This window comes from Hippocampus zosterae, chromosome 14 (genome assembly GCF_025434085.1).
Source record: "Hippocampus zosterae strain Florida chromosome 14, ASM2543408v3, whole genome shotgun sequence".
Taxonomy (NCBI): Eukaryota; Metazoa; Chordata; class Actinopteri; order Syngnathiformes; family Syngnathidae; genus Hippocampus; species Hippocampus zosterae.
In genome coordinates, this window is record NC_067464.1 from 20162757 (window position 1) to 20186061 (window position 23305).

The window sequence follows — 23305 nt, forward strand, 5'->3', positions numbered from 1 at the left end:
GGTTCTGTCCTCGGTCCGCTCCTCTTCATTGTCTACCTCCTTCCACTCGGAAACATTTTCCGCAAATTTGGCTTACACTTTCACTGCTTTGCGGATGACACCCAGCTCTATCTCTCCAGCAAACCCGACGCTTCTCTCCCACCCTCGTCCCTCTCTCACTGTCTCTCAGAAATCAAATCTTGGTTCACCCACAATTTCCTCAAGCTAAACAGCAATAAAACTGAACTCCTACTCGTTGGTACCAAATCCACTCTAAACAAAGCCGACAGTTTCTCCCTCACAATTGATAATGCCACGATATCTCCTTCCCCCCAGGTGAAGAGTCTGGGTGTCATCCTTGACAGTTCACTATCCTTTCACTCCCACATCAATAACATTACCCGGTCCGCTCATTTCCACCTTTGCAATATAAACCGCATCCGTCCCTCACTCACTCCGCACACCACCGCTATCCTTGTTCACAGTCTCGTCACTTCCCGTATTGACTACTGCAACTCACTCCTCTTCGGTGTCCATCAAAAATTCCTCCATAAACTTCAACTTGTTCAGAATTCAGCAGCCCGGATCATCACGAGAACCCCCTCCTTCCATCATATCACCCCCATCCTCCGACAGCTCCACTGGCTTCCTGTCAAACTTAGAATCAACTTCAAAATACTTCTCTATACATTCAAAGCCATCCATAACCTTGCGCCCCCCTATCTGTCAGATCTTCTTCAAATCTCCATTCCCTCTCGCTCACTCAGGTCCTCATCCTCCCTCCACCTTTTTCTACCCTCTGCCCGTCTCAGTACAATGGGGTGCAGAGCCTTCAGTCGCTCTGCCCCCAAACTCTGGAACTCACTTCCTCCCAACATTCGTAATACAGTGCACTCCGCTTAATAGAACACCATTGGGCCGAAGCGCTTCTGTTCTACTAAGCGGGGTTTCTATTAACCGGAGACACTTTATTAGGTACACCTTCAGACACGTCGACGACCAAGTTATGCACGCAGAAAAACCCCTGCTGACGAGTTAGAAGAGATATTTCGACTGTGGACGTCCATATCTTTAATCAAACAACAAAACAACAACTTTAATCAACTTCAGTCAAACATCTCAAATCACGAGAAAAATTTTGTTACTTTTGTCTGGAAACAGGAGTCTGTAATTTTGCGGTTGACTTCCCTCTCAATGCGCTGGATAAGAGGGAAGTCCTGGAAACCGCGGGCGTACCTTCTGAGAATCCGGCAATGCATCGTATCGTCTGAGTGTGTCCTTCTTATCCGCAGGTGATGGCCCTCGTCTCTTGAATGAAGTTGAAGCCATTGTGACGTGCGTGTGTCTATGTGTGGAGTGACGCGTGCTACCTGTTACTGTATACGGCTAGAACTACCGCGTTTTCTCGCGATAGTGGTACAGTATCGCGATAGCTACACTTCGTCTCTCTCTCGTCTCTTGAATGAAGTTGAAGCCATTGTGACGTGCGTGTGTCTATGTGTGGAGTGACGCGTGCTACCTGTTACTGTATACGGCTAGAACTACCGCGTTTTCTCGCGATAGTGGTACAGTATCGCGATAGCTACACTTCGAAAACCACTAGTTTACAATGTTCATTGCTTACGGCCTGTTCTATTAAGCGGAGATCTGTTCTACTAAGCGGAGTATCTTTATAGGAAATTGCATTAGGCAAATCCGTTCCGGAGCCTTTTGCTCTATTAAGCGGATTACTCTATTAACCGGTGTTCTATTAAGCGGAGTGCACTGTATTGACTCTTTCCTTATTCAAAACCCACCTATTCAGACTTGCCTACCCGCCTTAAATCTTTATTTATTATTTTATCTGTGTTTTACTATTGGTCTTGGCTGTACAGTGTCCTTGAGTGTTGTGAAAGGCGCTTACAAATGTGATGTATTATTATTATTATTATTAAATAATTGCAAAACGTTTTCCACCATTAATTGGATCAATCACCTGTAGGTATTCATTTGGGTAAAAAATACATTAATTTGGTGGTGTCAAGAACACTCCTCCCCCCAAGAAACTGTTGTGCAAGCATGCACACACTCTTCTAACTGGTGACATGGCTGTGTTCAGAATGATTCAGTCACATCTAAACTCATGTTTGGTGGAGTCAGCACACACCTGCTACTATTTACGGTCCCTCTGGTTAACCCAGAATAAATTTCTGCTGTTGCATTGTTTTTTTACTAACATGTTTCCGTTATAGTAGAAGCCTGAAAATGTTTTGCTAACCCTGACTGCTATTTGGAACTGTTTCGAATTCCCTCCACCTTGTCTAAGGCCCCAGTTCCGAGCTGGACAAACAACCCCAAAGCACGATGCTGCCACCACCGTGCTTCACTGCATGTGTGGTGTCTTCTTGGGGATTGTTTTACTTGATGTTAACTGTTTTGTTAAGCGCTTTGTTACAGCTGCCGCTGTTGTGAAAGCGCTATATAAATCAGCATGTATTGTATTGTATTGTATGAGTGTACTGTAGTCATGGTTGGTCCAAAAATGTCAACCTTTTGTTTCATCCACCCATAACACATTGTCCCCACATGTGTTTGGGAGATGAACAAGTGAGTGTTTGAAAACCACATCTCGGTTGGGTGCTTTTCTTTCTCAGGCTTCCATCTTGGCAGCCTACCCCATTGCCGATATATGAAGATGGCAGATAGTTATCACATATGTACCGACTACTGTCCTGCCAGTACTTGCCAGAAATTCCTGCAAGCTCACTTCAACGTTGCTGTTGGAAACGTCCCTGAATAGTTTGCTTCTTGTTTTGGGGAACGTCAAGTTCTTGGTTTTGTCATTCTTGTGCCATTTTTTTTCCTCCACTTGGTGTCGCCACCGTGTTCCATGCTGTGTTGAATGCTTTTGTACCCTTCTCCGGACTGACTCCATTTTAAACAAAACCATGAATGCCATTTGGGGTTAATTAGATGCACTTTAATGGTGATTCCTATGTAACACGAGTTTGCTTTCCCTCTGTAAAATACTTCTGCTGTCAAAACTATCAAAAGGCTCCCAACTTAATGTTTATGCCAATTTACCGATTAATTATTAACAATAGATGGCACAGAGAACTCTAGAAATTTCACTTTATTAGGAAAATATTCCATCCAAAGGAACACTTTTGTTTGCACATTAACTATGTGGGAAAAAAAATCCTAATGTCACCAACATTATGATTAATAAAAAAACAAAATATTACACACATATATCATTACCGGTAATTGGTTTGTTCATGTTTGTCACTATTCAGTAACCTTTCCCATTAACAATTTTTGTTAATATCTTCAACATGCGATGTGATGAAGCGTCTTCACCGCAGGCTTTTATAGAAAACCGGACGAATGCACATGCTTACATTTACGGCAACTGCTTAAAATGGAGGCATGTTTTTAGTTTAGGGAATTAAGAAGAGACAATAGCTCAGAGGTAGATAAGTATGCAATCAAATGGCGTTTCAAAATAATCATTTTTGAAAATGCCCCAACATCTGACAATCGATTTTGCCCCCCCCCCCCCTCGAAGCGGCTATTATATAAAAATATATTGGAGGGTTTCCCATAAACAAATTTGGAAGATCCATTGAAATTATGCATTTTCTTTCCATTAGTGTTGTCAAATAAAAGCTTAGAAATGTCCTGAAACGTTTTGTCTCACACTTTACAACTAAATATGAAGTGAAGTGTGGTTCAATATAACCATGACAACAATCACACAATGATGCAAAAATCAAAAGGACTCTTTTCGAACTTGACATGGCGCAGGCAAGAACAATTGCAATGACCACCAAACTGTACAAATGATGAATGAGAAAAAAAAGATGTGGAGTCCAATTAAATAATTGTGTTCGTATGGCAAATTGCAAAATCTTCACAAACACCCAATTTCCCTGCATAATGATTGTAAGGCCCTGATGAGAAGGAAAAAAAAGGTTTACAAAGAGACCGTTTCAGACAAAATCAAAATATTCAATTTGACAGCATGTCTCTGTATATAATATACACTCTGTAAAAATGGAAATCTAGAAAAAAAAGAAAGCTGTCAAACCACTGAGTTGACCTGAAATTCTGGTAAGAGGGACTCACGTGAGCGAATCGTTTTCACTTGAGGCCCTTTTGCACCCTTTCCAAAACACTGAACGTCCGTATTTATGATGCCAGCATTTACAGTGTGACACTATCAACCTATTTGACATTTGTAAAGGTTACCAAGTAGGAGGAGGTGTGACCCAAGGAACAAAAATGCCACATCAACGCTTTCAGGTGCTGGCAAGAGACAATTATATCTTTGAATTTGGCATTCGAATATGAGTCGCCTTAAAAAACAACAACTGGTGGATGGAAGCATTTTTGCGTTGGTTCTGCTACCATTTTGCAACGGAAGCACAAATTTTCTTGTTGGGTCTGTTCTGTCATCGTCTATAATGAAGTGGAACAAACCAAAAATCCACTTAAAACATTTAAATGAAGTCCGTGATTTCATTTTAGACCGAGCCAGTTCTCAGGCTGTGATGGCATTCAATGCTGAATATTGTTTGTGGTTTAAAGGGTGTCTTGTTTAATTTCCCTCGGCCGTAGGATGCACCGCAGCGGCTGGCGTTGCAGTCAAAAGGTGAGCTGTGTGTTCTCACATGATGTCTTGTTTATGTGTCCATAAGGGCGTGTTGCTCTTTCTCAGCAGTTGAGAATGGGTCGGTTTCTGTCCGGTCTGAACGGAAAAGCCGAGCTGTCCGACTCCACCTTTCCTCTGTGGGGACCAAGCGTGGCAACAGCCTGGATGACAACACACACGCGCACACCTCAAAGTTCAACTTAAGCTAGAAAAATATCTTATTGAGGTGATACTGACACGCAAGCCTACCTTCCTGATGGCTGTCCAGTCCTCTAAGATGTCCAAGTCAGGAAGCATGTAGACAATATAAGGCCGTACGAGGGGTTAAGGTTTTTAATACGTGGAGGGCGAAAGCAATTTCAAACATTTTCAAGAAGCGGCATAAAAAGACATGCATTGATGTCCATAAAAAGGATATCAGACACGACTGATGGTCTTCTCCTCTTTTTATCCAGACTCAAAGCATTTCTTCGCTTCTTCCGTCCTGCTAGCTCATCATTCCAGAGCTCTGATGACAAACATAAGAGAAAATGCTTGAATGCTGCCGGTGTTTCTTTTCAATTGGTGGCACCTTGTCTGGAGAGATAAAACGATTTGTTGACCACGTACGCGTTGGAATTGAGAATTTGAATCTGGCCCCGGCCTTCCTGTGTGTACTTTGTACGGTTCTCCACGTCCGTGCCTGTGTGGGTTTTCTCCAGGCACTCTGGTTTTCTCCCACATTTCAAAAACATGCATGTCATGTTGATGAGACACTCTAAATTGCCCCTCGGTGTGATTGTGAGTGTGAACGGTTGTTCATCTTTGCTGGCAACCAGTTCCGGGTGTACCCCGTCTATTGCCCGAAGAGAGCTAGTAAGACCCCAAAACGCTTATGACCTTCATGAGGATAAGCGGATTTGAAATTTGGGCTGGATGGATCGTATTTTATCAAGAAACATGAAGTCAAGACACGTAATTTGTTTTCCTGAACCATATGAAATGATGTGGCCCGCCAGAGCTGGACCACTGGGCCTGTGGATTAGAAGGGACATTTTCTTTTTTCTTTTTAGCACTGTAACATAAGAAATTTTATTGTAATGAACTGGATTAGTGTTGCAATGGGATGGAGGGGTTGTGACAAACGTCATGTTCTGGTTGCCTCAGATGTTTTTTTTAAAACCGTATTTTCCGCACTATAAGGCGCACCAAAAACATTCAATTTTCCCAAAAGCCGACAGTGTGCCCGATATTCCGATACACTTTATATATGAAGTTACAGTCTCTTTCTGTTCCCCATTGAGTTGTTTCCCTGTTTGTGTCCCGATGCCATCGAGTGATGATTATTAGCAGGAACCAATTGTAACCTAAAAGGGTTCTCTGCTCCCTCCACTAACATAAAAACGATATTCAAGCAGACATTGGTGGAACATGAATTGAGTAGTAAACTCCACCGGGTTTCATTCCTTTCATTGGGCGGCCGTTTTGCCATTTGCTGTCGACTCAAAATGACATCGCAGTTGCTCTGGGCTCAGGTCATGACCACTCACGGATCAGATTGTGACCAACGTCATAAAACAGGTCATTGCGCTAAAAAACAAACCAAAAAAACGCTTATTTCGAGCCCTGACCTTAACCCTTTCATGCACTCTGTCGCCTGATAACATAAGCTGTCCACTGTAGTAACCGCTGTCCCTGAAAGGGTTAAACGTGAATTTTTATAGCGGCCTTATGGCTGATGAAAGCACCGACATTGCATGTGAGCTGATGTAGTATCTGTTTTATATTAATGTTGTGTTAAACCACTTCAATAACCCGTAGCTGATAGAGAAAAAACTGGCATACGGTTGTCAAATAGAGGAATTAATGTCAAGCAAATACAGAACCCAGAAGCTAATTGTATATTAACGAAGTGTAGAAGTAAGTGGAAAATAAGTATGATTGTCACGAGCATAACAGGATGGTCGCCCCTAAAAAGTCATTGGTAAGAAAGAAGAGTTGTCCGTCACCTGACCCACATTGAGGAAGCCTACAGACATCGCCTGCGGAAGATATTATAATCTACAAACTAAGTTATGGAGTACTTAGAGATACCATTAAAATCTAGATAACGAGGAAAGCCACAGCCAATCAGAATACACAACGCAGTATGATACCATTAAGGTAAAAAACGATCTTAGAAACCAACCAATGGAAAAAGAGGGGTTGCCCCTTATATCGCTATAAAACCTGTGTATGTTCCGGGGAGTTTTTCAGAGTTCTTCCGATGTGCACATCTGTACCTCTCCGGGTTTTGATTGAATAAACTCGTTTGTGACCAGCCTGCACCTCGGCCTCTGGACTTAGTTTATTTTTGGACTTCGAACGATCTCGGCTTCAAGCTCTTTGAAACTTCTGGTGTGTCCTCTGAGCTGCGGTTTGCTTAAGAAACCATTGATTCTCTCCTCTTTGGTGTCGGCCCACCGGATCCTTCAGCTGACGCCTGGGAACGCCTCGGCGCGCCCCTGGTCCCCGGGAGAAGGCGTGGGGGTCTGGCTCCGGGCCGACACATCACCGACTACGCTGATTTTCTGTGTCATAGGTACTCTAGGTATTGAATGTCAATGTAGCAGGATACACCCGGTCCAGCTTTATTGGTCGCGACGGTTTACAAGGCAGTAAGGTTAAGCCACATAAAAAGACATGACGTTGCGGCTGAGAGATTTCTAGACAGTTTAGTGACATTGGCTGACAGGTGACACGACGTAGTGCTAACCCTGTTACCTGATGTGATATCGATGCTGTGTCTGTCTTCCTCCAATCTTCTTATTTTCTCCTCCAGTTCACTTTGAACCGTGTCAAACAGAAGCAGCTTCTCACTCTGTGCAAACACAAACACACACGTTAAATCAGACACCCCAGACCAACCATATATGCCATATCGTAGATTTTGCAAGGAGTTTGCCATGCAACAGAAACTTCACCTGTAAAATACCAAAGGTTAGACATAAAACCTAGAAAAAAAGCTACGTTGTCACATTTATATTAAGGTAGTTTTTTCTTTTATCTTGCCTAATGAGAAGTAATCAATTGGAAGTCTTCCCAAACATGGGAAATTCTCCTTTTTCGCACAGGTTCCATTGCAACAACAGGCGAAATAAGATTGCCATTGCACACACGTCAGGTGTAACAGGTACGACCGCCCGAAATACACAAAATGGGAGCTGACCGGCGACCACCATTTCGTTTTGCGGCAGGTTTATATCGTTTGCAATGCCCGAGAAACAATCGAATCATTTCCTGAAGCAGTCACGTCGTCCAGCCGGCCAGCAAGTCATCGCACGTCATCATTTCCGGGCTTAGCCCGAATGAAGCGCGCCTCGACAAACGCCTCGGTCATTACCCGACACAAGGCCTATTTCGTCCCATCATTAGTTTAATAATTAAATTGAATGCTCAATAGATGGCTACATATTACCATAAACACGCAAACGCGTCTGTTTTGTTTTTGAATCTAACAGTGGCGCAGGTGCTTCTCCCACACACAGATGGCTTGCAAAAGTATTCGGCCCCCTGAAACTTTTTGACCTTTTCCCACATTTCAAACTTGAAACATAAAGGCATAAAATTAGAATTTGAAAAAAGTGCAATGACATTCATACGATATTTTACACTTTTTTTTCCCATAAAAAAAGTAAAAACTGGGTGCGCTATTATTCTCTCAGTGCGGCCAACTCATTCCAGAGGTTTCCTGATGATTGCTGAACGATCCAATGTTAGCCTAAATGACTGATGATGATAGAGTCCACCTGTGTCAAGTATGAATATAAACGCACATGCTCTATGATGGCCTCAGAGGTCTGTTAAAATATTCCTGGGGAGCTAACAGTATCATGAAGACCAAATTTGATATTTTTATGTTTGAAGCCTGAAATGTGGTTAAAGGTCAAAAAGTTCAAGGGTGCCAAATACTTTCGCAAGCCACTGTACATACGACACACATAGGTGTGTGTGTGTGTGTGTGTGTGTGTGTGTGTGAGATGTCACTTGAATCTGGAAAGAACTCATTCAGCATTAATTTTTAATCTATTGGCAGTAATTTGTAATTTTTAATATAGATATTCACCATTATTTTGGACTTAATATATTCACTGGAGTAAACCTTACTGAAGGTCGGTGATTTCAAAGCTACAGTGCATAGCAAAAATGGAAATTCCGGCAAGTGTGAATGCTCCATTTCTAACCTCCCAGTGCTGGCACGCTGCCTGGATCTCGCACTTGTACTTATTCTTTACAGACTCCAAGCACAACTCCTTGTAGATTCCTGACAAAGAGAGAATGATTTGGAATATGAGTACATTGGCCAGTGCGTAAAGAGATTTTGTGACACGTTAGGATTACCTGCCACTTTGGTGCGAACCTGCATGTTCTCCAACAGCACGGCCAGAGGATCCAAATATTCTGCTGCACGTCCAGCCTCCACCTCAGCCAGTTTGCTGTTGACCTGAGTGAGACGTTCCTGATACAGCCTGCACGCACAAAATATTGACAGTATATTCACACTGCCTTTTATTTCCAAACAAATGGGGCAATAGCCTTTGAAAAAATATTCCTGTTTCTTACTGGTCTTTGAGATCAGTGAACTGTTTCTCCAGATTTGACATTTCATCCAAACACTCCATCCTTCTTCGCTCACAATCCTCCTCATCCATTTCTGTGACATACAAAAGTAACAAATTGTCAATGTCCTGTGAAAAACACATCTGTCGTTTTTGGTCTTTTTAGTTGATTTTTTTACGTTAATGGTCCAAAAGCAGACACGCCATTTAGAAATTGACAAAAATTGACCGAAGTGTTCTTCACATAATGCAAGCACTGGTAGTAATTGCGCTACATCTAAATCAGAACCTTGTATTGTGTACCAGTACATAACCGCATCTGACATTCTTACCAGAGCTGTCTCCATCTTCAGAGACAGAGGAAGTTTCAGAATCCTCCTCCTCTGAACTGGATCCTTCTTGCTCCCGATCCTCAACCTCCATCTCCTCTGCTGTGCCCTCCTTCTTCTCCCGGTCGCGATGCACTGGCATAGCAGAACGTTCACTCTGATAGAGAGTAGAAGAAAGAAATATTTCTTTCAATGGTCGCTCCTTGGCGAGCTCTCGATGTCTTGTCATGGTATATTTAATATGACCGGTTCCATTTTAGCTTCAACTAGGACCAGAAAAGTAATGCTAGTTTTAGTAGGTATTAAATACTATCGCGACATGATGAATGCGTTTTCAGTTCTGTTGCTTTTGGGACTTCTTGGGACTCAGATTTGTCTTTGTTTACAAACATCCTCGCTAAAAGTATAAATATTTATGTTAAATCTCTTTCCTTGACACGGCCTATACGTATGTTTTGCAATTGTCTCATAATATGTGGCAGGCAAAAGATAAACACGACAACGATGTTAGCCTTTTAGCAGCTTTAGCTACACGACCAGCAAAAGGAGGACTTGATGCCATGCGCACATTACCCATATTCCAAAACCAAATTACGACTCACAAACGTATAAACCGTTGGCGTTTTGTTTCAACCTTGTTGATTTTCTACGAAAGACGATCAAATTTATTTTTCCTACCCTGAAATGCTCCCCAGGAGGTAAGAAATGCTAAAAACAAAACTCTTTGACATGAACCTAGACGTACCGGGAAAAGTAGTTTTTCAACTCAGATCACGGGTCATTGACAGCGCCACAAATGCGCATCGTTACTACGTTACCCAGAATTCATCACTGGCTCGAGGCGGTCGAAAGGCGTTACATTTGAGAGCCTGTAAAATAATATTTTTGTCTCCCACATACAAATCAGCATGTGGCATTCCCTTGCAATACACACACGCCTCCACAATAAAACGCCCCATATTATTTAGTGTGTTTCTGTTAAATATGTATTTTATCCATTATTTAGTTTCCCCTCCCTTCTCCGCCATGATGTTTTCCAAGTGAGCCCTGTGAGTGAGCCGCTCAGCTAGCTAGGTTAACTCAATAGTTAACATTAGTCGTCAGGCTGCAGACTGTTGTGGAAAAGGAGATGCAATGGATAGATGTTATACCTACTGCGGTCTACCAACTATGACGCTTAGTGTAAATAAACGGTGTCCATTTGGACACGGCATTTGTAATGCGCCGCATCAGTGCTAAAATCGGAACGCAGTGATTGGGTTCGGTTATTTTGAAGATTAACGCGAGCCGGAGCTCTCTAAATTGCTACGTTTTAGAGCTAGCACGTCCTCGCTGTCTAAAATTTGCTTCTGGAGTCTCCAGCCTCAGGAATGTTTTCCAAAAAGCCTCACGGGGACGTCAGAAAATCAACACAGAAAGTGTTAGATCCAAAGAAGGACGTCTTTACGAGGCTCAAACATCTCAGAATAGTCATAGGTAAGTTAAATATCCTTGTTATGCTGCTAACGTTCATTACTACGTGACAGTCTTGGAATGTCACAAGAAACGAACAAACAGAAAAAAGTCATCTTTGAATAGCACTTGAGATTATATGTTATATATGTATCGCCTTTAGCACATTTTGTCGCACCCATTCAATCATTCGTCGTGTTGACATTTTAATGAGGCAATAATGTTGTCAACCGTACTCATTATGAAAACTAAATTCTAACTTATGTGTATTGTACAATTAATTCAGCGATGAATGTTTGGCAGTACATTTCGCGGTCAGTTTGAATACATTCCGTGTATATTTTTAAAAGTACAGTACATTAATCATTTTTCAATTAAACACAATTGAGACAACTCTGCATAGGAATTGAAATTGTGGGAGGGAGCGTGGTGGGGTCGTGGCGGGGTGGGTGGGTTAAAAGTAGACCGTCTTTTGTGGTGCTGGAAGCATAAAATGCAACAATGCAAATGAACGTAGTCTGGGGTGTGTCTGGCTACATTCATCCATCAATCCATCCATTTTCTGATCACCTTATCGTTACATGGGTCGCGGGGTCACATGGGTCTTTGGGCGTGCTGGAACCTATTCCATCTGTCTTGGGGCAGCAGCTGGGGTTCACCCTGAACTGTTTCCCAGCCGATCACAGGTGTCTGGCTACAGTACCATTTAATTATTTAACTGTCTGTACTGCATTAAGATAACATTTAATAAGGTGACTTGTTTAGTATGGAAGAATCAGTCAACTGGAACAGGAGCTGTTAATAGTCCCCACAAATGGACACGACACACCCTCAATATGCGCAGACTGCAGATGAAAACAACCTTTAGTATTTCCTCTCTATGTCCTGTACAGTAGCCCAACTTCCTCTTTACATTGTTAAGTTGTGTTTGTGTGTGTGTGTCTCTCTCTCTCTCTCTCTCTGGACAAGGGTGTGTGTCTCCTCGCAGTTTAGGGAATACAATGGATGTGGATGTCAGTGTGGTTGTTCGTCTCTTTTTATATGTGCCCTGCGACTGACTGGCGACCAGTTCAGGGTGTTGTCGGCTTTCCGCCCAAAGTCAGCTAGGATAGGTTCCAGCCCCCCCCCCCCCCCCCCCCCCCACACACACAAGCGCTTTAAACTACAACTGATCAACACTCACATCCGTGCAACAATCACATTGCCACATCATGTGTGCAACAAATTCACATGGTCATAATAAAGTGTCGTACATTCTAACACTCGGCAGGTTGATACAACATATCAAAAATTCTTAGTTCACGCTGTCAATGTTGACACAATGAAAGAATGCTCACATATTTGTGTCCACCCTAAAATATTACCCTTTTGTGGCCACTTTTTGCAAATTTGTCATTGACTGTAAAATAAAACGTAGCAATGGTGTAGCTGCACACTTCCCAGAATGCTTTACAGCGCTGTTATTGCTCTTCATTTGTTGATGATGCCAAAAGAAACATCACAGATGAAAAGACAGGATGGACATCCAGTGCTGTGAAAAAGTATTTGCCGTCTTCCTGATTTCTGTGTTCTTTGCATATTTATCAAACACAAAGGTTGCCGTTCATCAGACCAATTTTAATATCACAAAAAACAACCCAAGGATTTATGAAGGGACAAAAAAAATCCAAACCTACCTCGCCTGATGTGAAAAAGTAATTGCCCTCTTAACTAACTAATGGGTAGTGCCCTTTGCAGCAATAACTGAAGTCAAGCATTTGCGATAATTGGTGATTAGTTTGTGGAGGAAGTTGGCCCCTCTCCTCTTTTACAGAATTGCTTCAACTCCACCATATTGGAGGGTTCTCTAGTATGAACCACCCGTTTAATTAAGGTTACACCACAGCATCTCTGTTGGATTCAAATCCAGACGTTGACTTGGCCATTCCAAAACCTTAATTTGTTTTTCATTTTTTTATTTTAGCGATTCAGAGGTGGACTTGGTGGTGTGTTTTGGATTGTTGTCCTGCTGCATGATCCAAGAGTGTTTGAGTTTTAGGGCGCAAACTGATTCTCGGGCGTTCTCCTTCAGTATTTTCTGGTAGACAGCAGAATTTATTTGTCCGATCAATAACTGCTAGTTGTCCTGGTCTGGAGGTAGCAAAACAGCCACAGACCATCAATCACACTTTCAATACCATGCTTCACTCTTGGCATGATGTTCTTTTTACCAAATGCCATGCCATTTTTACCCCAGACGTAACGGGTCACACATCTTCCAAAAAGTTCACTTTTTGACTCATCAGTCCACAGAATGCGTTTCCAAAAGTCTTGAGTATCATCAAAGGTGTCTTTTAGAAAATATGAGATGAGTCTGAGTGTTCTTTTTGGACAGCAGTGGTTTTCGCCTGGGAGCTCTCCCATGGATGCCATTTTAGCCACTGTCTTTCCTATGCTAGAGTCTTGAACACTGTCTTGAAATGAGGCCAGTGATGTCCGGAGTTCTTTGCATGTTGTTCTAGGTTCTTTTGCGACTTCCAGGATAAGTCGTCGTCGTACTCTTGGAATAATTTTAGCTGGTCGACCACTCCTGGGAATGTTTGCCACTGTTCCTAGTTTTCTCCATTTAAGGCTAATTTCTCTGACAGTGGTTTGCTGAAGCCCCCACTCTTAGAAATGGCTTTATAACCTTTTCGAATAGGTTCAAACTTTTTTTCTAATTTCCCAAAAGACTGAACAGTGTTTGTAAACCTCCGAATGCAATTTGCCTGTTGAGTAAACTCCTCCTACTGGCTGATTAGCAAATTAGCACATTGGCCCAACATCTCTCTGCCAACTTTATCAACTCATACCTGTCAACCTTTCGGAGCGCCAACCTGTATAAACTACCAAAAAAAATCCTTATAAAGAGCAAAAAATCCTTATAACATACCAAAGCATTTTATATGTCAAAATAACGGCAGAAAAAAATCCCACGAAATGTTCAATGATATTTACTGTAGATCTCCATAATACAATGTCTGGTTAATGTCTAATCATCATTTTACTTGGTGGCATTACTGTGTTCAAAGTTGTATTCCTGTGTTCCGTTTTTTTTTTCACCAACTCCAAATGATTTGGAGTTGGTGGAAAAAAAACGCGGACATTTTCAGAATCCGTATGATTTGTGCGATACGGCCATATACGTAAGATTCACCACAAAATCCATATGAACTATGGCTTAACCGTATGAGTTGACAGGTATGGCAACTCCAAAACTGCTGTCTTCCAACTCTGTACAGCTCCGTCCGGGATGACGGTGACTTCTGAGATGTGTTTTTGTGTTGGTATCGCATTTTGTGGTTCAAGTGTCTGTACCATTATCTTAAACTACTTGTTTTCCAGAGCACAATACAGTCATAGCACCTCGCATATGAATGTGCCCAGAGACTCTTTGTCTTCTGTGCGCTGACAAAGCTTGCCATCAGTTTGCATGCAAATTTACTGGGGAATCTGAAATGACGCTAAACATCATAGTTAAAAGTCAAAGCCACTGACTTCAGGCTGCTATTGCTACTTGCTTTTAATCACCATTTTGTTGTTTCATCGAATGAACTTCCATCCGTACAACATGAATCACATGCCAAGCGTCCCCCAATGGCCAGGAAGTGATTTGATTCAGAGCATTTGTTGGTTGCTTATTAAATTGAGGAGGGAAGTTGATGAATTGAAATTGAATTCAGAGGGGAAGTATTGCAGCCATTGATGAATCATTATTTCCCCCACCCCTTTGTTTCTTATTAAGCAAGAACAATCCTTCTCTGCAGACTTGAATAACACTGGCCAAAAGCAAATTTGAATCGGAGATGGGTTTATGGGTCCCTAAATGTATTTTTGATTCTGATTTCAGAAATGTACTCCCCCCCCCCCCCCAGCATATTATTGGTGTCATGAGTAAATTCTATCAATTCTATGATGATTTTAACGGAAAGACCCATGTATTTCACAATTTCACGGTCTCACGGTCCTCGATGTTATCACAATGTGAATACCCCCCCCCAAAAAAATATACATTCGATGAAGAATTAAATATGAGCATTTTTACATTTTCAGTGCTTTTCTCGATGCGTCTGTGGTATTTATTTAAATAATGTGTCAATTAATTTAAATATCAGCCTCATTCCATTTTGTATTTTCCAGAAAATGCAGAACCCCCGGAGCTGAAGCAGTTCTTCGACCTGAACTACTCCCACATCTACTATGTTTTCTTTGAGAACTTTGTCACCATTGAGGTTAGCCTCAAGCAAAAAGGTGAGTTACAGTACAGCATGATTACGACTGCTGCAGAGCAAGCCATGCCACGAACAGTAGCACGGCTTGTGAAGCAAGTAACCCATATGACTATCTCGTACACTTATTCAGCATTCCCGTGGCACCGAATCCATGACTCTAAAATGAAGGCCTTACTTGGCATTCAAAATTCCTTTGATCAATCTTTGAAAAGTCTTCAAAACTGTTGATGATAAGTAGGATTTTATGACTCTGAATAGTCTCAAATTTCAAAATAACTGAACATTCTTGAAAATATATTTACAAGTCTTATGGTCACATCATGCAATTACGATTGTAGAACCACCAAAACAATTGTAAACGGTCGCAACTTTAAACATTGGAAATTGTGAATAGTGTGAAATTGGTGTTAAATTTAGTTTGAAATGGAATGAAAAAGTCTCAAAAATTATTGAATTTAGCCTTCCATAATGCTGTACTGATATAATTTTGTATCCTTTCGTATTCTATTGTTTTCCCTACACACAGAATTCCGCACACACCATTTCACGTATCTGTGCAAATTATGTATCAAAATATGTTTTTGTCCAGGCTTGGATGTTAACAATTTTTTCCCGTAATTTTGTGTTACCATTTTGACACAATTCTGAGAAAACTGTGAACATCTCCCTTTGAAAAGGAGTCGGGTGCCGTGTCAGAAGCAGTCATGTGAGCATCTTTCTCTGAGCCACGCTGCTTTTACAAACAGAAACTGACTTAATTGAGGGCTACCAGTTGCCTATCCCTGTTTTTCAGGGCAAGCCCACCTCACCAAGAAGCCTTCACAAATGAGACTTTTCAAGTCCATTCAAAATTTCCATGGGAATTTTCCCAGTTTTTATTATTATTATTATTATTATTATTATTGTCAATTTATTTAATCTGCAATCAGCAATTGATAATTTTAAAATCATTTAATGAAAAACAAAATCAATTGTCTTCTTCATGCTGTAATTTTTCAGGTCACAAGTCTCAGAGGGAGGAGTTGGACTCAATCCTCTTTATTTTTGAGGTACAGTACTTGCATTTCCTACCACCTCTTATTCATTTATTAATTTTTTTATGATCCTCCAACAAATTAAAATTTGATCGGTGGTAAAAGGAGTGCACTTTGAAAGCCCCTTATTCCTCCATACAGGGATCTTGGCACAAAACATGCACTGATAACGCAGACTTCAGTGACCCCCCCCCCCCCCCCAAAAAAAAAAAAAACGTAAGATGGCCGCCCTCTGGCTTCAACCACGACGGGCCACTTGTTTGTCCATTCGTAATATATATAATTATATATTATATAATACATAAGTGCACGGCAACATCAGACATGCACCGAAAGCCACCCCATCACACGACATGGGTGTTCGCCTTGCATTTCAGTCATTTTGTTATGCATTTTTCATTCCCACGTGCCAAATAAACTTCCTTTTCTTTAAATGAGGAGAATTTAAAAAAACTACATGTAAATACAGCTCAGGTTGGAATTCTGTTTAATACGCTGCGTACATTATCAGTGCGAAGTTGCTCTGTAGACAAGTTAACAGTTCTTAATTGTAACATTGTGAGTTTTCTTTTGTGCAACACGTCAGGCAATGCTTCTTGACAATAGAAACCTCAAAATTTGTGTTTCGAGGCAAGGTGACTTTTGACTCCGATAAAATCTTGGAGAAGTCTGTAGCCAAAAGACATTCATTCATTCATTCATTCATCTTCCGTACCGCTTGATCCTCACTAGGGTCGCGGGGGGTGCTGGAGCCTATCCCAGCTGTCTCCGGGCAGTAGGCGGGGGACACCCTGAATCGGTTGCCAGCCAATCACAGGGCACACAGAGACAAACAACCATTCACGCTCACACTCACACCTAGGGACAATTTAGAGTGTTCAATCAGCCTGCCATGCATATTTTTGGAATGTGGGAGGAAACCGGAGCACCCGGAGAAAACCCACGCAGGCCCGGGGAGAACATGCAAACTCCACACAGGGAGGCCGGAGCTGGAATCGAACCCGGTACCTCTGCACTGTGAAGCCGACGTGCTAACCACTGGACTACCGGGCCGCCCGCCAAAAGACATATATAATCTATTTTAACGTCACGCCATTATCAGTATGCATTCAACGTAATGTCAGATATTGCTGAAACTCACCGGGATATATTCATATTTTTTGTTTCTTTTCTCTGCTTCTGTTTCAGAAAATCCTCCAGCTCCTCCCAGAGAGAATCCAGAGCCGATGGCAGTTCCACAGCATTGGTAACAAACACAGCTGGCTGTCAACCCTTTCCAAAATGTGTTAACTTTCACTTTCACTATGGCCTCTCCTAATATGTGATTTTTTTTGGATACATATCTCATTTTCAGGACTGATATTGAAAAAACTGTTGCACACCGGTAACTCTTTAAAGGTATTTTACTTTTTTTGTTGATCCAAACCAAGACCGTTTTCTTTAATTTCCTTCTGTTGGTAAAATACACAAATGTATATGTCCACCCCACTTGCTCCTGCGCACTGCAGATCCGTCGAGAAGGTGTGCGCCTGTTCCTGCTGTGGATGCAGGCATTACAGAATAATGCTCAACGCGAGCAACTCTGCATGTTTGCCTGTCTAATTCCTGGCTTCCCGGCTCCGCTCTGCCAAGGGACTCCACGCACTTTGGACACTCTGATCAACCCACCCCTGAGCTTAACTGAGAGTGAGTAGTAGGGAATTGTTGTAGTTGATCCCAATGAAAAGAGCTAACTTTAATTCTTTGCTTTGTTGCTAATTAAATACGATTTTCATAATTGCAATTATGACCACCTGTCACTGAATAGGCAGGGGGAAAAAACTTTACTCTATATGTCTTCTTTCTGGACTGGGTATAGGGCTGCAATGAGTGATTATTTCAATAATTAATTATTCTGTCGTTTATTTTGGCATCAAAAAAATATTGTGGAATTTCCATCCCTGCATTGAAAAACTTGACATCTGAGAATATTTACTGTTGAGAGGATAACATTCTGTGGATTTGGACAATTTTAAATGTCTGTATTGTCTTTGATGGATCATCAAAAATAATTATTGAATAATTTGATAATCTATTAGTTGTTTATTAGTAAATGATTGTTTTACTCTAATGTGAGATCGTTTTTCAATTACACCTTTCAGCTCAAGTCACACCAGAGGAGATTACTCCACTGGTACATCCCCAGTCCGGTGACAAGAACCAGGAGGACCTTACCGCTTACTTTTTGGAAGCACTACTGAAATACATGGTAAACCAGGTATTATCATCCTTTCTTACTAACACAACTAACATAACATAATCACACAATATGAAATGTCTTTATTTACTAAATATCATTAGTTATTTATCAGTGTGAAAAACAGGGAATTTTCACTCGTTAGTTTTTATTTCGTTATGAGGTTGTTGTTCTTTTTTAAGTGTAGTTAGATGTTCTTAATTTTTTTTCAAAAATTGTTGGTTTTGATTTGGGTTTTTGTAAGTTTTATCGGTAGTTTTTTTTTATTCATGTTGTGCATTGTGTGCAGTATAAACGAATTAAAACAACTATGGTAAGTAGTGTTGTAAAAATTTAACACAAATATAAATTTAGAAACATTTCAAAATAAATCTTCCATCCACAAATCAAATACAGCTCGTGATTAATAGTCCACAGACTGAATTACAATAAGTAAAGTACATAATATTGCTTCCGTCATGTATGTTTTTTTAAACACTTCTTACCACACGCTACAATGTGGTCTGAGTTCAATGACAAAAGCACGGTAGTATTTGGGCCAAAAGACCAACATGGAAATTGATCACGTCGTAGCGATGTCATCTTATTGGTTGCAGCTAGATGATGTCATTTTTGTACAACACACATTCTAAGGACCACAACTCCCAGGCGACTGTTGAAACGCCCCGAAATAAATAGATTTAAAATCAACCCCAAAGGCTCGTACATTCAACTAATCGCCAACGACTAAAACAAAAGACATTTTTGCTCTAATGAAAGCATTTTCATTTTAATTAGTTAAAAAGCATTTTTATTTTCAATTTCAGGTTTCGTTTTGTTAGTTTCTGTTAACTAAAATAAACTTGGAGACAAAGCCAAAAAGCCGTTTGTATAGCATTACTAACCTTGTATCCAGTTCACATCTCCCTAACTGACTCTTTGCATTTCCTATGTATCATTGTCTCATTGTGACACAAGCTCCGCCGTCAACAAAGGAGCTGTTCTCCTTAGCCACTTAGGAGCTGTTCTCCATTTTTGTTGGTGTACAAAACAAGCTTGTTTTGTGTTTGTGTCTTCCAACCAGGCCAAGTCTCTCGAGTGGCGTTGTAAAGAAAATCACGAACGTGGTTTTAGCTTCCTCTTTGGTCACTTCCGGAAATTTTACCTTCCTCACATCTTTCCCAACTTTGCTTCGGAAACGAGTCTCTACAACCCCATACTAGGTCAGTAAATTTAAGTAATGCCTTTTATCGGCACTTGATATGCCCAATGCATAAAGGCATCCTTTTCCTTTCAGAGGTTCCTCCAATGCGTCCAAAGCCCTATTACAGTATGGTGCGCAGGGAACAGGATGGTGCGGAAATTCTCTATTGCAGCAAGGAAAGTTTCCTTCAGGCCCGAGTCATCTTCATCCGCTGGCTGGTTTCTTTTTGGCTGGAGCCACGACCCAACACAAACACACAGATCCCTGGGACAGAAGGTGAAAACATCCCCAAGAACATACAGGTAATGCACACTATCTGGATGGTACCGCAAAGTTAAAACAAAACAAACAAGACAGGATCATGACAGTTTCTAACTACCGTATTGGCCCAAATATGAGACTGTGTTTTTTGCATTGAAATAAGAAAGTGGGGGTCGTCTTATATTCGAGGTCTAGACATTATACCCAACTACGACGCTAGATGGCGCCAAATATCATTGAAGCGAATGCTGAACTTGACTCCCCAGGCCAAAGTGAACCCCTGCCGCGAAGAATAAAAATAAAAATAGTGGTAGCACGAAGAAGAAAAGTAAAAAAATAGCGGTAAGAAGGAAAAGAGAAGAAAATAATAGAAGAGATAACAGAAAATGGAGAAACGTAGTGACAATCTGGAGAAAAGTGTGTCGAAGATCGGCGAGGTTAACCGGCAGCTGAGGAGAAGTTATGATGTATTTTACATTTCAAAAACCATAAGCCACATTTACCAATGTGATTGCACTTTAGATTTGAATGAGTCAAAATAACATGCTTTTTCTTTCAAATATATTGTTATAATCATTAGTTTCAGATGTACTGTAATTATTTTCTGTATAAAAATTAATTTGGTGTTCAAAAAGTCTTTTTTCAAACTTGAGTCTTGAAAAAGAGGGTGTCGTCTTATTATCAGGGCTGTCTTATATTCGGGCCAATACGGGACATGTTTTTGATGCTTGTGACATTATTTTCATGTCATTTCAAATTATCTCTGCTCGCGGGTTGTTTTATATGTTCTGTGAATGGAAACAGTAATATTGAATGTGTTTCACTTGGAAAGTACAAGTTAATTGGTAGTCGTTAATATCTGAGTGAAGTGGGCAATTATAATTAGGTACTCGAACCTACAGAGACAATCCAGACTTTACTCGGAGTAAGTGTAACTGCAGGAGATACCAACTTCTGAAATGAAACACTGACATAAACAACCATGAAAAGGGTTACAATTTTGGTCTCCTCCACAGCGAGCAGCAGCCGGGCTTGCTGCTCGCTCTGCTGGCAGCTCAGACGACGGCAGCATCACTGGATTGCGCCCTGACAACCATCTTGAAGGGAGCGGAAACTTATCTGGTCCAGGAGGAGGCAGCATGGGTCTTGGTGGGGCTACTGGTCCAATGGGGGAATCGGAACAATGCCACTCCAACACATCTACATTAACAGAGAGGGAGCCCAGTTCTTCCTCACTCTGCTCTATGGATGAAGAGCAGCTGACGGATATGGAGGTCGTGAGGAGAGTCCTGACCAGCTCCAGAACTAGCATCAACTTCATCAGTGAGATCTTCAGACAGGTGAAGGAGCAATTTTCTCCCCAGCTGAGAATGTTGGACAATTCAGAAAACATGCATGACTACATATGAATGGTTGACACTTGTCTCGCGACCACTGCAGGCATTTCTTCTTCCGATGTGTGAAGCTGCATCAATGCGGAAAGTGGTCCGTGTATACCAGGAGTGGATCTCCATGGAGGACAAGCCAGTATTCATGAAGGAGCCAGAGGAGGGACCGTATCCCATAGCAACAGCCGGTAGTATGGACACTGGCTCAGAGAAGGATGATGAGGTGCCAAATGAGATTTAAACAGTCATGTATTAATGATCAGTTGAACGGTGCAGGTAACCCTTGCTTTTTGGGCCACGGTTTAGTACATTTTTGGTTGGAACATTTTTTTCGCTCTCTCAAAATGACCTTTTTATTTTGTCTATCAGCAAAAATTGCATTTTGTAGTGTGTGTAAAAACACAACTATTTCGAGGTAGCCATTACAATGGTAAGTAGAAAATTAGAATTAGAAATGGGTTGATGTGTCCCTTAAAATATTTTTGACGCTGATAACTTGGATGCATTATTATTTTTATTGATATTTTTTTGGGCATTTCAGGAATTTGATGAACAGTTTTATGACTAAATATATTCCTATATTGTACGTTATAGTATTGTTATTATTAATCATAATATATTAATATTATTATGAAAACCTGATGTGCTTGTAAAAAAAAAACTATGGCAGATTTTGAATCAATACCAAAAATTAATCCGTGAAATTTTATTTTCATCTCTGATCAAGAATTTCGTAAAAATGGGTTGACTAGTGTTATTTCAGCACATTTTTTTCAAATGGTAAACACTTCCTTATTTCTTGACCAAGTCAGTACCTGTGACATTATACAGTCATATACAATGTATGTTTAGAAATTAATGTAAACAAACAACACAAGCTGTGAAACAGATATATGCGCACACACTAAAATTGCGATCCTGTGATTGAAAAATCTTTGATACATTTTAAATTGGGCAAGACTCAATTATATTATTTTAACTTGTCTGCATATTTCATTTCCTCTCTTAAGGGACTAAATAAAATGATTGATAGTGAATTGTTGGAGTATAGCGTTCATGCGGGAGTTCAGACTACACTACAGGTATGGACCTTCAACAAAAATACACATACTGATCCGAAAAATACATCGTTAAACTGTGCTTGGTGGATCTACCTGGCATAACTTTTCTTCCTTTTAGGTATTTATTACCCATTCCTCCAACGTTTTTTTATTGGAGCCAGCCAACGATATCAAGTTCCTTTTAGAGGAGCACGTCGACATGTGCAAGCGAGTCTTAAACATCTACCGCAGCCTTGTTATGCATGAGACCATGGACCAGAAAACATGGTAATGACAAAAGATGGACACATTATGTCATCACTTGCTAATGGCAAAAAAGTATAACATTACAGCTTCATGTCAGCATAATCCATTGATATTTAATATTTCTTCATTCACAACGTGTGAAAATACATTGCTCAAGAATGAAAGTGTATCTGTGATATCTACTGGCTTCTATGTTTAAACATATTTTGTCTCATTATTTATGGATGGATGGGTGAACTTTTATTTGTAGGGAGCAGATCTTACTTGTTCTACTGAGAGTGACAGAGTCAGTGATGAAGAGACCTCCATCCATTATGCCCCAGGGCAAGAAGAATAACACACTGTCGGGAAGGCTGGCTGGTCCTATCTTTCAGGTACTGAATACTCAGCGGTGGAGCTGTCATATCAAAATGGCACCAAAAAAAAAAAAGAGTGCTGTTAGAAGAATCTATGAGCAAAAATTTATCATGTTTAAAGTTTCATTTATTTGGGTGCATCGAAGCGTTTGGGTGCATATCCAGCACCCCCAAATGCCTACACACAAAGGCGCCGGCCATTTGGCCGGCGGGCTGTTGAAGCCCACAATTAGCACGTCAATACAGGTGGGCGATCATGGGGAGAGGGTGAAACTCGGTCATAAAAGGGGAATGAATAATTCGGGAACAGCGGTTGAGCA

General features: G+C 41.0%; 2 protein-coding genes across 9 annotated transcripts in view; one reads left to right on the plus strand and one right to left on the minus strand.

Annotated features, from left to right (window-relative positions):
* Positions 1 to 3076: 3076 nt before the first annotated feature.
* Positions 3077 to 10280, minus strand: brms1la (BRMS1 like transcriptional repressor a). 3 transcript variants are annotated; one of them, XM_052085863.1, is made up of 9 exons: positions 10197 to 10280; positions 9522 to 9675; positions 9194 to 9284; positions 8972 to 9099; positions 8815 to 8894; positions 7355 to 7451; positions 5031 to 5120; positions 4862 to 4926; positions 3077 to 4773 (listed from the first exon to the last, which is right to left on the minus strand). In XM_052085863.1, the coding sequence occupies exons 2-9, from the start codon at positions 9658 to 9660 to the stop codon at positions 4675 to 4677; spliced, it is 789 nt and encodes a 262-aa protein (XP_051941823.1). In that variant the 5' UTR covers positions 9661 to 9675; positions 10197 to 10280; the 3' UTR covers positions 3077 to 4674. The 3 variants fall into 3 exon arrangements, with proteins under 3 accessions (XP_051941823.1, XP_051941822.1, XP_051941824.1); XM_052085862.1 differs by having other exon boundaries at positions 10121 to 10248; XM_052085864.1 differs by having other exon boundaries at positions 10092 to 10232.
* Positions 10281 to 10451: 171 nt separating this feature from the next.
* The window catches only part of ralgapa1 (Ral GTPase activating protein catalytic subunit alpha 1), an 88823-nt gene continuing 75969 nt past the window's right edge, over positions 10452 to 23305 (plus strand). For 3 of the 6 annotated variants that reach the window (XM_052085637.1, XM_052085640.1, XM_052085639.1), the window contains exons 1-14: positions 10452 to 10994; positions 15129 to 15239; positions 16220 to 16269; positions 17443 to 17500; positions 17609 to 17652; positions 17763 to 17940; positions 18396 to 18511; positions 19554 to 19692; positions 19767 to 19975; positions 20951 to 21274; positions 21375 to 21545; positions 22333 to 22404; positions 22502 to 22650; positions 22880 to 23003. In XM_052085637.1, coding sequence (XP_051941597.1) covers positions 10889 to 10994; positions 15129 to 15239; positions 16220 to 16269; positions 17443 to 17500; positions 17609 to 17652; positions 17763 to 17940; positions 18396 to 18511; positions 19554 to 19692; positions 19767 to 19975; positions 20951 to 21274; positions 21375 to 21545; positions 22333 to 22404; positions 22502 to 22650; positions 22880 to 23003 — 1851 coding nt within the window. In that variant the 5' untranslated portion in view covers positions 10452 to 10888. The remainder of the gene's footprint in view (positions 10995 to 15128; positions 15240 to 16219; positions 16270 to 17442; positions 17501 to 17608; positions 17653 to 17762; positions 17941 to 18395; positions 18512 to 19553; positions 19693 to 19766; positions 19976 to 20950; positions 21275 to 21374; positions 21546 to 22332; positions 22405 to 22501; positions 22651 to 22879; positions 23004 to 23305) is intronic. The other 3 variants (XM_052085638.1, XM_052085642.1, XM_052085643.1) reach the window with 3 other exon arrangements.